The sequence below is a fragment of the Hypanus sabinus genome, chromosome 28 (genome assembly GCF_030144855.1).
Source record: "Hypanus sabinus isolate sHypSab1 chromosome 28, sHypSab1.hap1, whole genome shotgun sequence".
Lineage (NCBI taxonomy): Eukaryota > Metazoa > Chordata > Chondrichthyes > Myliobatiformes > Dasyatidae > Hypanus > Hypanus sabinus.
Window position 1 is genome coordinate 41956122 of NC_082733.1, and position 16722 is coordinate 41972843.

The 16722-nt window shown below is 42.3% G+C and overlaps 1 protein-coding gene across 3 annotated transcripts in view; it reads right to left on the reverse strand.

Moving 5' to 3' along the window:
• The window catches only part of morf4l1 (mortality factor 4 like 1), a 50503-nt gene that overhangs the window by 25861 nt on the left and 7920 nt on the right, over positions 1-16722 (reverse strand). For all 3 annotated transcript variants that reach the window (XM_059953033.1, XM_059953030.1, XM_059953032.1), the window contains one exon: positions 12487-12554. In XM_059953033.1, the coding sequence (XP_059809016.1) occupies positions 12487-12554 (68 nt within the window). The remainder of the gene's footprint in view (positions 1-12486; positions 12555-16722) is intronic.

A 16722-nucleotide genomic window follows, 5' to 3' on the forward strand; every position in this document is an offset into this window, starting at 1 on the left:
TATTCTGATGTCTCTACTTTCCTTTTCAGGGTGATTGGGGTCTTATCAGAATCTCTGATCTACAGTGACACTCAAAAAACCACAGTTCTGCCCGACAGCATGTTCCCAATCTTAGAGCTTGCCAGTGGGTCACGTTCAGTATGTCCAGGTTTGGTCTGAAGTTAGTTTTTGATGTACTGTAAACCATGGTCTCCCTTTGAGGAATTGGTGTTGCTGGCACGGTGAGTTTACGGAGTGCTGATGCTTTACACTAGAGAAAGCGGTGGAGGGGAGGGCTGATGCTACTTGCTGCTGCTTGTGCTTAGGAGGGAGGCAGAGGATTTGGGGTTCTCGCTATTTTTTTCCTGTCATTCATTCTTTGGGGTTTTTGTCTCCTGTTTCGAGGGTGTTTACGGATAGTAAGAATTCCAGGTTGCATGGTGTATACATTCTCTGATATCAAATGCGACTACTGCACTATTGAGTATTATTTCTGACCCAAGTGTCTATAGTATGGAGAAAATTTAATACATATTACCATTCATTATTCAAAAATTTGCTATGTATTTACTTTTATTAGAAATTTTCCATCACTCCTGTGTCAGAATATCTATAAATGTTCATTTTCTTTAAAAATTGCCTTTATTGGGATTTTTGTATTCAAAACACCACAAAAATTAAATAATTCACATAAAAATATCATTGTTTCAGTTTTAGGTAAAAATTCTAACGTCTTTAGGATACCTGCAATCTTGAAGATACCACATATCTAAGCTGTTTGAATAGGTAAAATAATAGTTACAGATGTGGCATTCTCTCATCAACCTATTGATAGATGTACACAGTGCATTAAAGTGAGCACTTCAAGACAAAAAACAAACAGAATGCATTTTTTTTTAATTGTTGAAAGGAGCACCATTCCCCCAGTGAGTAGTACAGAACTATATTTAGAAATTTAGAAAACTGCCCACAGAACATCACCATGTTTCACCAGTGCCAGCTTGTTTTATTGAGAGGAATATAGCATGTCAAATTTCTTTTTAACCTGACAACTTGCAGATCCAATAGACATCAAGTTCATGAAAATTACTGCAGAACTGAATGGCCTGTCATATAAAGAACGTTTGATGGCTCTGGGTCTGTATTCACTAGAATTCAGAAGAATGAGGGGAGACCTCTAACCCTAACCCTCATTCTTGCTCCTCCATCATTATGTGCAAGCAATAAGGGAGGGAAATGTGGGAGAATATTGCCCAATCACTAAGACTATACAGGTTTCCACCCACCCAATCCGAAGGTAAAGCGTTCCTATTAAACCGTTTGTAAACTGAAATGTGATAAAGCGAAAAAGCAATTACCATTAATTTATATAGGAAAAATTTTTGAGCGCTCCCAGAGCCAAAAAAAACCTACCAAATCAAACCAAATAACACATGAAACCTAAAATTACACTAACATATAGTAAAAGCAGGAATGATAGACAGACATACTTTATTGATCCCGAGGGAAATTGGGCTTCATTACAGTCGCACCAACCAAGAATAGTGTAGAAAAATAGGAATATGAAACCATAAATAATTAAATAATAAGTCAATTATGCCAAGTGGAAATAAGTCCAGGACCAGTCTATTGGCTCAGGGTGTCTGTCACTCCGAGGGAAGAGTTGTAAAGTTTGATGGCCATAGGCAGGAATGACTTCCTATGACACTCAGTGTTGCATCTCGGTGGAATGAGTCTCTGGCTGAATGTACTCCTGTGCCTAACCAGTACATTATGGAATGGATGGGAGACATTGTCCAAGATGGCATGCAACTTGGACAGCACCCTCTTTTCAGACAGCACCATCAGAGAGTCCAGTTCCACCCCCACAACATCACTGGCCTTACGAATGAGTTTGTTGTTTCTGTTGGTGTCTGCTACCCTCAGCCTGCTGCCCCAATAGCAAACAATGATAGCACTGGCCACCACAGACTCGTAGAACATCCTCAGCATCGTCCAGCAGATGTTAAAGGACCTCAGTCTCCTCGGGAAGTAGAGACGGAAGTAGAGATGATAAATATACACCCTATATAAAGTAGAAATATTGTGTGTATGGTGTAGTTTCACTTATCAAAATTGGGACGACAGCGAGTCAAAATCGATTTGGAGAAATCAGCATGAACATGCATGCACAAACAACTGCCCACACAAGGTTTCACAGTCATGATAGTCTTTCCTGGGGTAAACACACATATAAAGCGGGCATCTTTTTTTCATAAAAGCGAAAATCCTCTTTGGTTAGCAAAAACAAGTACTAATGTAGGTCTTTCGTAACAGCGAGTTGTCACAAAGCGAACGTTCAAAAAACGGGGGACACCTGTATACATAATTGTTTTGTATATATGTACAGTCAGATATACAGTGTACAGTTAGATACACAATCAGATCAATGTGTATTGATCAATCTGACGGCCCGGTGAAAGAAGCTGTCTCGGAGCTGGTTGGTCCTGGCCTTAATGCTGCAGTACTGTTTGCCAGATGGAAGCAATTTGTAGCTGGAGTGGCTGGAGTCCTTGATGATCCCCGAGCCCTTTTTACCCACTTGCTGCTGTAAATGTCCTGAATAGAGGAATGTTCATATCTACAGATGCGCTTGGCTATCAGCACCATTCTCTGCAGTGCCTTTCAATTAAGAGGTTGATAAGATTCTTAAGTGGTCAGGGCATGAAGGAATATGGGAAGAAGGCAGAAGACAGAAGACTGGGGCTGAGAGTAAAATTGGATCAGTCATGATAAAATGGTGGAGCAGACTCAATGAGCCAAATGGCCTAATTCTGCTCCTATATTTTATGGTTTTAGGAGCGCCAAAATGTGCCCCATCCTCAACTAATTTTTCAGCAACATAGGAATGGGGCAGATCATTCAATCCTTCAAGCCTGTCCCACAATTGATCTGTGATCCAAAACAATATCCAGGAATCTTGGAACAGGGGCAGATTATTCAATCCTTCAGGCCTGTCCCACAACTAATCTGAGGCCCAACACCAAGCAGCTGTCTTCTCCCCTCATGGTGCAAGTCATTATCAGATTGAAACTTAACTGCCATCACTCTGCTTTCCCAGTGTCTCATTATGTAATTGCCAAAAGCAAAGAATCCCAAACAAATGTAGATCAGCTTTATTTGTCACAAGTACATCGAAACATACAGTGAAATGCATTGTTATGTCAAATCAAATTAGCAAGTGTGCCCACAAGTCACTAACCCTAACCTGTATGTCTTTGGAATGTGGGAGGAATCCGGAGCACCCAGAAGAAATCCATATGGTTGCAGGGAAAACATACAAACTCGTTACAGACAGTGGTGGAAATTAAACCCCGGTTTGTCTGTAAGGAGTTTGTATATTGATTCTGCACTTTAGTCCTCAAGCCACCAACATACTCCTAACCAAACAGCCAATACAAACGTACCTTATAGCTCTTTACATCTTTTACTGATCATTCACCATCAGAAAAAGATAAATGGAACCAAAGACTGCCCTTTAACCTGTCACATTGGATGCACAAGAGCTTACATATCTACTTGTGCTTCATTGTTCAACCAGACAACACCCTCCTGGTGCTTGGGTCAAGTTCAAGATAAAGAAAGGGACACATTTACAGTAAGAGGTTGAATATAACCTGTAGTAAATAAACTGCAGAGATAAGAAAATGGTATAGCTTGCAAAGTCCACAGAACTGAAGACAAACTCTTAATTTTTTTGCAAGCCATTCCAGAAGTTCTTGCATGAAAGATGGGCTTCAAAGTAAAGTTCAAAGTAAAATTTATTACCAGGGTACATACATGTCACCACATACAACCCTCTGAGATTCTTTTTCCTGCGGACATACTTAGCAAATCTATAGAACAGCAACTACAAATAGAATCAATGAACAACAAACTGTGCAAATGCAAATTTAAATAAATAGCAATAAATAACGAGTACAAAATAACAAGATAATAAGTAGGAAACATAAAGAGCTTACAGATTGGTATGCAGAAAGATTGGTTTAGAAGCAAAATATTAGTAATAAATGAACATCTTTCAGCCTAGAACGTTTCACTGGAGAGAATTCTTAGGGATAGGATTCATGAACATTTGAAAAACCATGGCCTAACTAAGGAAAGCCAACATGGGTTTTTGTGGGGCAAGTGACTTGAGTTTTTCCAGTGAGATGGTTAGTGTGATTGATGAAGGTAGAGCTGTGGATATTGTCTACATGGATTTTAGTAAGGTGTTTGACAAGGTCCCTCATGGGTGGTTCATCCAAAAGATTAAGGTGCATGGGATCTATGGTGAATTGGCCATTTGAATTCTGATTGGGCTTGCCCATATAAGACAGAGGGTGGTGGTCAAAGATTAACTGGATTAGTGAGTTAGCAACAAACACAACACGCTGGAGGAACTCAACAGGTCAGGCAGCATCCATGGAAATAAACAGTCAATGTTTCAGGTTGAGACCCTTCATCAGACCTGACCTTCCATCCTCAGCCAAAAAACTCATAATTCCTACACCCCGCACTGCTCAGTTTTACCTCCTCCCCAAGATCCACAAGCCTGACTGTCCTGGTAGGCCTATAGTTTTGGCCTGCTCCTGCCCCACCAAACTTGTACCTGGACTCCATTTTGTCACCCATAGTTCAGTCCCTCCCAACCTACATCCCGGATACATCCCATGCCCTCCACCTCTTCAATAACTTCCAGTTCCCCAGTCCCAACTGCTTCATTTTCACCATGGATGTCCAATTCTTCTACACTTCAATTCCCCATCAAGGAGGCCTCAAAGCCCTCCGTTACTTTATTGACAATAGACCTCACCAGTTCCCCCAACACCACCACACTCCTCCGGTTGGCAGAACTGGTACTCACACTTAATAAGCAAACACGAGGAAATCTGCAGATGCTGGAAATTCAAACAACACAGACAAAATGCTGGTCGAACACAGCAGGCCAGGCAGCATCTATAGGGAGAAGCGCTGTCGACGTTTCGGACCGAGACCTTTCATCCTGACGAAGGGTCTCGGCCCGAAATGTCGACAGCGCTTCTCCCTATAGATGCTGCCTGGCCTGCTGTGTTCTACCAGCAGTTTGTGTGTGTTGTTGTTCACACTTAATAACTTCTCTTTTGGCTCTTCCCACTTTCTTCAGACCAAGGGTGTAGCTATTGGCACTCGCATGGGCCCCAGCTATGCCCGCCTTTTCGAGGGTTATGTGGAACAGTCTGTGATCCAAATCTATACTGGTACAGCTCCCCAACTTTTCCTTGGATACATTGACGATTACATTGGTGCTGCTTCCTGCACCCATGCTGAGCTCGTCAATTTCATTGACTTTGCCTCTAACTTTCAACCAGCCCTCAAATTCATTTGGTCCATCTCGGACACTTCTCTCCCCTTTCTTGATCTCTCGGTCTCCATCTCTGGAGATAGACTGTCCACTGACATCTTCTATAAACCCACTGACTCTCATAACTACTTTAACTATACCTCTTCCTACCCTGCCAAAAGTAAAAATCCTATTCCCTATTCCCAATTCCTCCGTCTCCGCCACATCTGCTCCCAGGATAAGGCTTTCTGTTCCAGGACATCTCAAATGTCCTCTTTCTTTAAGAATCATGGCTTCCCTTCTGCTGTCATCAATGATGCCCTTACCCGCATCTCCTCCATTTCCCGCACTTCGGCTCTCACCCCATCCTCCCATCACCACAACAGGGACCGTGTTCCCCTTGTCCTCACCTACCATCCCACCAGCCTCCGGATCCAGCATATTATCCTCCACAACTTCCACCACCTTCAACAGGACCCCACCACTAAGCAAATCTTTCCCTCTCTACCCCTCTCCACTTTTTCGCAGGGATCGTTCCCTCCGCGATTGCCTGGTCCAAATTTCCCTCCCCACAGATCTCCCACCTGGCACTTATCCCTGCAAGCGTAAGTGCTACACCTCCTCTCTTACCACCATTCAGGGCCCCAAACAGTCCTTCCAGGTGAGGCAACACTCCACTTGTGAGTCTGTTGGGGTCATCTATTGCATCGGGTGCTCCCGGTGCGGCCTCCTCTACATCGGTGAGACCCGAAGCAGATTGGGGGACCGCTTCGTCGAGCACCCCACTCCGCCCGCCACAACGGACAGGATCTCCAAGTTGCCACCCACTTCAACTCTGCTTCATATTCCCATTTGGATATGTCCATACATGGCCTCCTCTACTGCCACGATGAGGCTAAACTCAGGTTGGAGGAGCAACACCTCATATACTGTCTCGGTAGTCTCCAGCCCCTTGGTATGAACATCGAATTCCCCAACTTCCGGTAATTCCCTCCCCCTCCCTTTCCCCATCCCAGCTTCACTCTGCCTCCTCTTCCAGATGCCTATCACGTCCCTCATGGTTCCGCCTCCTTCTACTACCCATAGTGCTTTCCCCTTACATTCCTTCTTCACCTTTCCTGCCTATCCCCTCCCTGCTTCCCCTCCCCCACCCCTTGACCTTTCCTCTGACTGGTTTTTCACCTGGCACCTTCCACCTCCCCCCACCTTCTTTATAGGGCCCCTGCCCCCTCCTTCTTCAGTCCTGATGAAGGGTCTCGGTCCGAAACGTTGACTGCTTGTTTCCACGGATGCTGCCCGACCTGCTGAGTTCCTCCAGCTTGTTTGTTCGCATTGATTTCACCACAGCATCTGCAGTGTTCTTTGTGTTACCTTTATTAGTCAAGGCATTGAGTTCAAAGGCATGAAGTTATGTTGCAGCTTCACAAAACTCTACTTAGGCCATGTCTGGAGTAATGCACACAGTTATGGTCGCTCCAATACAGGAAGAATGTCAAGAGGAGAGGCTGCAGAAGAGGTTCACCAGGATGTCGCCTGGATTACAGGACATGCGCTATTACAAGAGGTTGGACAAACTTGGGTTGTTTTCTCTGAAGCAGCAGAGACTGACAGGAGATCTGAGATTATGAAAGGCATAGATAGAGTAGACAGAGTAGTGCAGAAATGGAGGCAGAGTTAAGATGGTGATAAACGGTGACTCCTTTGCTTGCATCTAAAGAAACAGCTCTATTTCCATCTTAAATATTTTTATTTTTCCCTTTCAGCGTTAAGACCCTGACCCGGAGTTACACGCTGAGATCGGTTCTTTGCAGGAGTGGGACCTGTTCTCGGGATTTCAGGACTGGCTGTTGTTCAGCATGCCAAGGGTTCAGTCTGAGAATCCGGCTCGTATTTGGAAGCCTAAGATCTCAGGGCTCTGAAGACGGGCAGATCGAGGGTTGGTGTCATGGCAGGAGAGTCAGGAAATCCTCTGCTGTGTGCCCAAAGACCCGAGATCTTTGTGATCTTCAGGCACAGAGCTAAAAAAAAAAGTGACATAATGGACTTTTAATATCGTAAACCAGTGAGTTGTTTGTTATGTCTCCCTGCTCGCTGGGAAAATGGAGACACCTCCCTCTCCCTTGTTAGGGAGAGAAAGAACCTGTGGCATGTCGAATGCTGGTGTAAAATGCAAAGTCTTTGCAGTAACAGCAAGTCTGTGTCTTTGCTATTGCCTTGCTCATGCATGAGTGCAATACTTGCTTTTTTTTGCCAGTGGGGGCAGAGGGAATTGTTCCTTGCTGCCACTTACGTGTGGGGGGGAGCTGGTGGGGGGGGGGGGGTACTTTGGGGTTCTCACGTTTAGCAGTTGTTCATTCTTTGGGCACTTCTCCATTTTTGTGGATGTTTGCGAAGAAAAAGCATTTCAGGGATGTATATTGTATACATTTCTCTGACATTAAATTGGACCTTTGAACCTTTGACAGATAATATCTTTTTCCCAGGTTTTTAAACATCTGGTACCAGAGGGCATGCGTTTAAGGTCAGAAGAGGTAATTTTAAAGGAGATGTGAGAAGTTGTTTTTTTAAAACAGAGTGGTGGGTGCCTGGAATGCACTGCCTATGGTGGTGAGAGGCAGATACATCAGACAATTAGATAGGTTCATGATATGAGGAAAACGGAAGAATATGGACGTTGTGTACGCATAAGGGAATAGTTTAGTTGAATAATTTGATTATTAATTTAATTGGCTGAATACAACATTGTGGGCTGAAGGGCCTGTTTCTGTACTGTACTTTTCTATGCTTGACTAATGGAGTGCCACTCAGATCAATACTGAGCCCTCAGTTCTTGCTAGCTGATATAATTGACATAGATGAATGTTATAACGCATTTCTGTTTGCGATGATAAATGCTGGCTTGGAAAACTGGGAGGAGAGAGGGGTGATGAAAAACCTGAGTGGACAAATATGCTGAGTGGGGCATAATGTACAGAAATATATCCATTCTTAAGGAGAAAAGCCTTTTATAAGTGACAAGCTAGTAATACATGCAGGCATAGAGGAATCAATGACTACTTTAATGAAATGCAAAAAATAGGTACAGCAAGTGATTACAAAGGAAAATAGCACATTGGTCTTTACTGTGAAGGAGACTGAACTACAAATTAAGAAAGCCTTGCTGAAATTGCAGAACTCATGGAGGCACATCAACAGTATTATATGCAGTTTTAGCTTCTGTATGCAGATACTTGCCTTAGAGCCAATGCAATACAGATTCTCTAAAATTGATTCCAGGGATGACAGGGGTTGCCCTGCTAAAGAGAGATGAAGGGAAATTGCACTACATTTACTGGTGTTTCACATTACTGTGAGTCGATTTCATTGAGGCTTGTGAAACCGACAAGAATCAAGATTTCCTCTAGCTGGAAAGTTTAAATTGCGGAGTTTATTCAGTACTATAGCCACTATAGTGACAGGAGGAGAAATTGGCAATATTTTTTTTAATTTTTTATCCCCAATACTGTGGATGCTCTGACCACATACAAACCAGAAGATGCTGGCCACCTTGAACCAAATGGATTGAAGAGTTTTGAGAGTGAAGCAAAACAATTGAAAGTGATAGATGTCAATCACAATCGCAAGGAGTTGCAATTCTATTTTAAGAATTCTAAATATTTTTACAATAATAAACCAATGCTTAACATTAAAAAAGCTAAATGTGAACCCTTTACTTCTTTATTTAGAATAAATCTTCAAAAATTCACATACATCAGCAGAATTAAGAAAGCTGCTTGCTGCCATTTCCTTGCGCAGCTGCAGAGCTGAAAAGTCCAATCAAGAAAAATAAAGGAATTGGGTCAACCCAAAAGCAGTCCAGAGAGATTCTGCACAGCAAGCCAGAGGCTCATTTTCACTCTTCAATTTACAAGATGGACACGCTGTTAAAAATTATTGCCATCAGCAGGATTATACAAACTAAAAAGATTAAATGAAATGTATTTTGCCGTAGTTTAGTAAAATCTATTCCTATAGCCAGAAAGGAATGTGAAAAATAGATTTGTAAATATAGGCACATACCCTAGAGTCAATGTGCTGCAGAGCAAGTTTGTCATTAGAGGAATACCTATCAAAGGTAGAAATATTATTTCTCATGGGCGATATGACTAGGCTATATTATGATGAAACAATAAATCAAAGGCTGATTAGCCAAATCTTTCCCATAACTAACTGGCAATAAGGAATCTTCCAAAACTGCCTTTGTGTCTGTATTTGCTGTTGTGTGCTGGGGCAGCAGGCTGAGGGTAGCAGACACAAACAGAATCAACTTATTCATAAAGCCAGCGATGTTGTGGGGGTGGAACTAGACCCTCTGATGGTGGTGTCTGAAAAGAGGATGCTGTCCAAGTTGCATGCCATCTTGGATAATGTCTCCCATCCACTCCATAATGTACTGGTTAGGCACAGGAGTACATTCAGCCAGAGACTCATTCCACCAAGATGCAACACTGAGCGTCACAGGAAGTCATTCCTGCCTGTGGCCATCATATTTTACAACTCCCCCCTCGGAGTGTCACACACTCTGTGCCAATAGGCTGGTCCTGGACTTATTTCCACTTGGAATAATTGACTTACTATTATTTAATTATTTATGGTTGTATATTGCTATATTTCTACACTATCCTTGGTTGGTGCGACTGTAACGAAACCCAATTTCCCTTGGGATCAATAAGGTATGTCTGTCTGTCTGAGATTTCAGATCTCTTCCATGGATTAAGTTAGAACAAAAGTCCCAACCATTCCGATGTTATACTTTCACATCCAATCTCCACAGCAAGGTTTCACTGGAGTTCTCCAGTGAAACCTGAACCAACGTGCATCAATTATTAATAATTGATCAGTAATTATAGTGTCTGCCCTGCTGGGAAAATGACGCCTATCAGGTCTTTCACATTAATGCAAATTAGTGAGACTATCCATCTTAAAAACAATTGCTGTTTTAGCACCCCTTCCTCAGAGTGAAACAATTAAAAACAGTAACGTAACACTAACTATCCAGTGAAAAGATGTATGATCAGTTGCTACTGGCAATCCACCATATTCACCCCAGTGTTACACTCTGCAAAATCCAGGTTACAAAAGTACAATAACGTTTTAGATGGAGGTGCCACAGAAAAGCCAACATAAACTGTGCTGATATAGCTGTGATAACATTATCTTCATGTGTCTCAAGGTAAAAGTTCCAGCATATGTTCCATGATTCAGAAATAACATCTCCCTTATTTCATAGATGGTTTTCCAAATAGATCATTCACCAAAACAGGAGAAGTACAATAGATAATATTACCACTACCACAATAATATTTATAGATCAATAAGGTACCAGAAAGTTCGATTTTTAGAAAGGTACCACTGACATGATAAACTAAACTCCATGGGTAACATTCCTGGCTATCAAATGTCCAATCAACCTACAGTACCTCATCCTTCATTACATTTCACTGTAAATTAAATCCCATCAATAGTGCTCTTTCTATAAGTTGATGCATTACCAGCAAAATTCCAGCTACTTGCTCCAAGTGTTTATTACACTGATTTCCATTCACCTACCGTTAGCAAGGTGGCTGTGAAAGGAAGGACTGAAAAACCAAAAGACCAACCTACACATAGTCACTACTTGCACAGGTCCACACTGCACCAGAATATATGGACCCCAGATGGGCTTGTACCACCAACTCAGGGCCCACCAATAGACAACCCCTCAAGAGAACACTTTAAAGGCAGCACGAGTGAATCTGCAGATGCTGGAAATAAATAAAAACACAAAATGCTGGCAGAACTCAGTAGGCCAGACAGCATCTATGGGAGGAGGTAGTGACGACGTTTCGGGACCCTTCATCAGGAGTGAAGTAACATGGGATGGTCGAGGAGGGATAAGTGGGGGGAGGGATAAAGTAGAGAGCTAGGAAATGATAGGCTGGAGGGAAATGGGCTAGGGGGAAGGTGGAGAATTATGGGAAATAAAAGAGAAAGAAAGGTAGGGCTGGGGTGAGATTATAGTGAGGGTGGGAAAGAGAGAGAAAGAGAACCAGACTAAAATAATAGATAGGGATGGGGGTAAGGAGTATCAACGGAGGTCTGTGAGTTGAATGTTCATGCCGGCAGGCAGGAGGCTACCTAGGCGGGAGACAAGGTATTGCTCCACTGACCTGCGTGTGGCCTCATCTTGACGGTAGAGAAGGCCATGGACAGACATGTCAGAGTGGGAGTGGGAGTGGGAGTGGTCTGTGGAATTGAAGTGTGTGGCCACAGGGAGATCCCGCCACTGCTAGAGGAAGAAGACTGTCTGGCGCCCACACTTCTTCCCTCACCACCATCCCAGCCCCCAGACAGTCCTTTCAAGTGAGGCACCACTTCACCTGCGAGTCAACTGGGGTGATATACTGTATCCGGTGCTCCCGATGTGGCCATTTATACGTTGGGGAGACACGCTGCAGACTGGGAGACCGTTTCACTCAGTCCTCCAGCAGTGGCGGGATCTCCCTGTGGCCACACACTTCAATTCCACAGACCACTCCCACTCTGATATGTCTGTCCATGGCCTCCTCTACCGTCAAGATGAGGCCACACACAGGTTGATGGAGCAATACCTTGTCTCCCACCTAGGTAGCCTCCTACCTGCCAGCATGAACATCCAACTCACAGACCTCCGTTGATACCCCTGCCCCCCCCCCTTACCCACATCCCTATCTATTATTTCAGTCTGGTTCTCTTTCTCTCTCTTTCTTTCTCTTTTTTCTCTTTCTCTCTTTTTCCCCCCAGCCCTACTTTCTTTCTCTTTTATTTCCCATAATTCTCCACCTAGCCCATTTCCCTCCAGCCTATCACTTCCTAGCTCTCTACTTTATCCCTCCCCCCACTTCTTATCCCCCCTTGACCATCCCATGTTACTTCACTCCTGATGAAGGGTTTCGGCCCGAAACGTCGTCACTACCTCCCCCCATAGATGCTGTCTGGCCTGCTGAGTTCTGCCAGCATTTTGTGTTTTTAAGAGAACACTTTACTTGACTCAAATCATCTTGCTACCCCCCCCCCCTTCTATCACATAGTCCAAACTTCGAAGTATTATTTCACCCAGAAATATACAATATCCTTTACAAAATCTTTCTATGATAATTTATACTTACTTCTTATTCCAGCCACTATAATGTATGAAGTATTTCACTTGCTTGTCCTTTATAGCAACTTTTACGCACTGAAAAATGAAAAGAAAAATTACATTCAAGAGAGGTAACAATTCAGCAAGTTAGATAAGTAATTTAGAATATTGTTTTTTTAAAACAATCGCTTGACTGATATTGAACAAAACCCCATTCCTACATCAGCAAGAAACAGGATTACTGGAAAGCACAGTTGCTTTAAAGACATCTGTAACCAAATATGAGAGAGATGTACATGAAGGAAAAGACTGCAAAAGCCCCAATGGATCAGTTATCTCTTAGCCAATGATCTGGATCAAACCTTCCATGTGGTTGATCAAAACTAAACAAACATTTGATGAATAACAGTTAAATTCTGGTTAAGGAAGTGTCCCTAACTGAAACTAAGATCAGCATTTGATGGCTTTGACATTAATGAAGAGTTTAAAGCATGATACAGAAATAATAATGACAAAATAAACATTAAAAACCATTTGCAAACATGAAATAGGTTTTGCTTTTAAATGATGTTTGAAGCATAATCACAGAACGTGATTTAATATTTTTAAAAGCACAACTTTCCTCTTAGATAACCAAATAGTTTCTCAGATGTGTAAAGACGATAACAGCATTAAGTTAGATATGGCCCTTGTGGCTAAAAGGATCAGGGGGTATGGAGAGAAGGCAGGTACAGGGTTCTGAGTTGGATGATCAGCCATGATCATACTGAATGGCGGTGCAGGCTCGAAGAGCCAAATGGCCTACTCCTGCACCTATTTTCTATGTTTCTATAAGACATAGGATCTGAATTAGGTTATTTGACCATTGAGTCTGCACCGTTCCATTGTGGCTGATTATTAATTCTTCTCAACCCCATTCTCCTGCCTTCTCCCCATAACCATTGCTCCCCTAACTAATCAAAATCCAATCAACCTCCACTTTAAATACACACAATCAGTAGGCCTCCACAGCCATCCACTGCAATGAATTCCACAGATTTGCCACCATCCGGCAAAAGAAATTTTTCCTCATCTCTGTTTTAAATAGACGCCCCTCAATTCTGCCACTGAACCCACTGGTCCTAGACTCCCCCACTATAGGAAACATCCTTTCCACATCCCCTTTATCCCAACCTTTCAATATTTAATAGGTTTCAATGATATCCCATCTCATTCTTCTAAACTCCAGCAAATACAGGCCCAGAGCCATCAAATGCTCATTTTAACCCTTTCATTCTTAGAATCATTCTCATAAACCTTCCATGGACCATACAGCACATCTTTTCATATATAAAGGGCCAAGAACTGCTCACAATACTGCAAGTGTGGTATGACCAATACCTTATAATGCCCCAGTACATTCTTGCCCTTATAATTTAGTCTCTCAAAATGATTGATAACATTGCATTTGCCTTCCTTACCATCCACTTAACCTGCTAGTTAACCTTTGGGAGTCCTTGTGCAAGATTCCCAAAGTTCGTTTGCACACAATTTTTTAATTTTCTCCCAGGTTAGAAAATAGTTCATACCTTTATTTCTTCTACCAAAGTCCCCTACATTATATTCCATCTGCCACTTCTTTGCTTATTCTCCAAATATGTCCTTCTGCAGACTCCCTGCTCCGTTAATACTACCTATCCCTCCACCCATCTTGGTATCATCCGCAAACTTGGCCACAAAGCTATCAATTCTGTCATCCAAATCTTTCACATATATCGTGAAAAGAAATGGTCTCAACATAAACCTCTGCAGCACACCACAAATCACCAGCAGATAACCAGAAATGGGCACCTTGATTCCCACTCTTTGCCTCCTGCCAGTCAGCCAATCATCTATCCATGTTAATAACTTTCCTGTAGCACCATGGACTTTTTGCTTGTTCAGCACCCTCATGTGCCTTCTGAAAATCCAACATGACACTTCCCTTGTCTATTCTGCTTGTTATATCCTCAAATAATTCCAACAGGTATGTCAGGCAAGACTTTCCCTTAAGGAAACCATGTTGACTTTGGCCTACTTTATCATGTGCCTCCAAATACCCTGACTCCAACATCTCCTGGACCTTCTCCTGAAGTTAATTGGCCTACAATTTATTTCTTCTGCCTTCCTCCCTTTTTAAAGAATAGACTAATATTTGCAATTTTCCAGTCTTTTGGAACCATTTCATAATCTAGAAATCCTTGAAAGTTTGTTACTAATGCCTCCACAATCTCTTCAGCTACGTCTTTCAGGACCCTGGGGTGTAGTCCACCTGGTCCAGGTGACTTACCTACCTTCAGACCTTTCAGGTTCCCAAGCACTTTCTACATAACAATAGCAACTGCACTCATTTCTGCCCCCTAATACTCTTTTGCTATCCTGACACTGTTGGCTAGCTTACCATCATATTTCACCTCCCCACCATGTTTTTTTTAAGCTGCCTTTTGTTTGTCTTTGATAAGCATCTCACTCCTCAAACTTCCCACTATTTTTTTCCATATTATATGCCCTCACTTTTCCTTTTATGCTATCTTTGACTTCCCTTGTCAGCCAGTTGCCCAGTCCTGCCTTTAGAATACTTCACCTTTGGATTGTATCTATCCTGCACCTTCCAAATTTCTCCCCAAATCAGCAGCCATTGCTGTTCTGTCATCATCCCCACCAGTGTCCTTTTCCAATCAATTTAGGCCAGCCCCTCTCATGCCTCTGTAATTCCCATCACTGTACTGTAACATTGATGAATCTGCTTCTCCCTCTCAAACTGCAGCGTGAATTCCAGCATATTATGATCACTACCTCTGAAGGGTTCATCTACCGTAAGCTCCCTGCTCAAATCTTGTTCATTGCACAACACCCAATCCAGAATTGCTTTCCCCTGATGGGCTCAATCGCAAACTTCTCTAAAGCTATCCTGCAGGCATTCTACAAGTTTCCTCTCTTGGGATCCAGCACCAAACTGATTCTCCCAATCTAGCTGCATACTGACGACCTCATGACTATCATAAAAGTCCCCTTTTTACATGCCTTTTCCATTTCCTGTTATAATTTATATCCCACACTCTGGCTACTGTTCGGAGGCCTGTATATAACTTCCATCAGAATCTTTTTTACCTTTGCAGTTTCTTGACTCTATTCACATGGATTCTACATCTTCTGATCCTATGTCATTTAAGGATTTCACTTCAGTTTTTACCAATAGAGCAACCTCACCCCCTCTGCCTACCTGCCTGTCCTTTTGATACAATATGTTTCCTTGGATATTAAGCTCCCAGCTGTAATCTTTTTTCAGCCATGACTCAGTGATGCCCACAATGTCATACCTTCCAATCTCTAACTGCACTACAAATACATTCTATTCATTTGAAAGGGAATGCATTTATTCAGATTTTTTTTGTTAGGCATCTCTTGAGATTAATAACTTGCTTTGATTTCAGTTCTGCAAGTTGAGGTGACTTAGGAGTGTTCTGGGTGAACTGTGACTTTTCCAAAGTTGGGGCAGGAAATGTATCACTAGCCAGGCAGCTCGGGTTCTGGTACATACTTTCCACCCTTTACACAGGACTTCTCTTAGCTTTGGGTATGGATTTGAGGTTCTCAATGCCATCCCAAATATTCCTCCTTTTTCCCCCAACGAGGCTTTCAGAACATCCTTGAAGATTACCAGTCTGGTAATCTTTACCTGATAAAACAGTTCAGAATTGAGTGTAAATAGAGGCACAGGACAAAATGTTCAGTAAGTAAAGCTTTACCATTGAGGAAACATCTTCTTAAAGTGTTATAAAATCAGAATATCTCAAATGTATAGCATCTGAAGGCTGAATTCTCAGAGTAGCAAAGTAGGACTAATAGTTAAGCTTTGCAGGTTTTTAACTAAAGCAATGTTTTGTTTACATAACACATCTTTAGTAGCTGCAGAGACATGCAAAGACTGCCTAGATACTATAGTATACCATATTATTTTATAGATGGTACACACTGAAGCTTCAGGTACATTCGTTGTAGAGGATGTGAACGTCTGAGATTCTATTGCTTAATTGCCCATCCATTGCCCCTACTTAAAATACATTCAATGGAACACTAAAAGGGTTAAGAGATTAATCTAATTATAGCTCTTACTTCCAATATACTAATTTCTATAAGAGAACTACATAACCTAAAAGTGGAAATAGTACTTGGTGTGCATCTAATATTTAGTTATTGAGGTACAGTGCAGAATAGGTCCCTCTAGCCCTCGAACCATACCGCC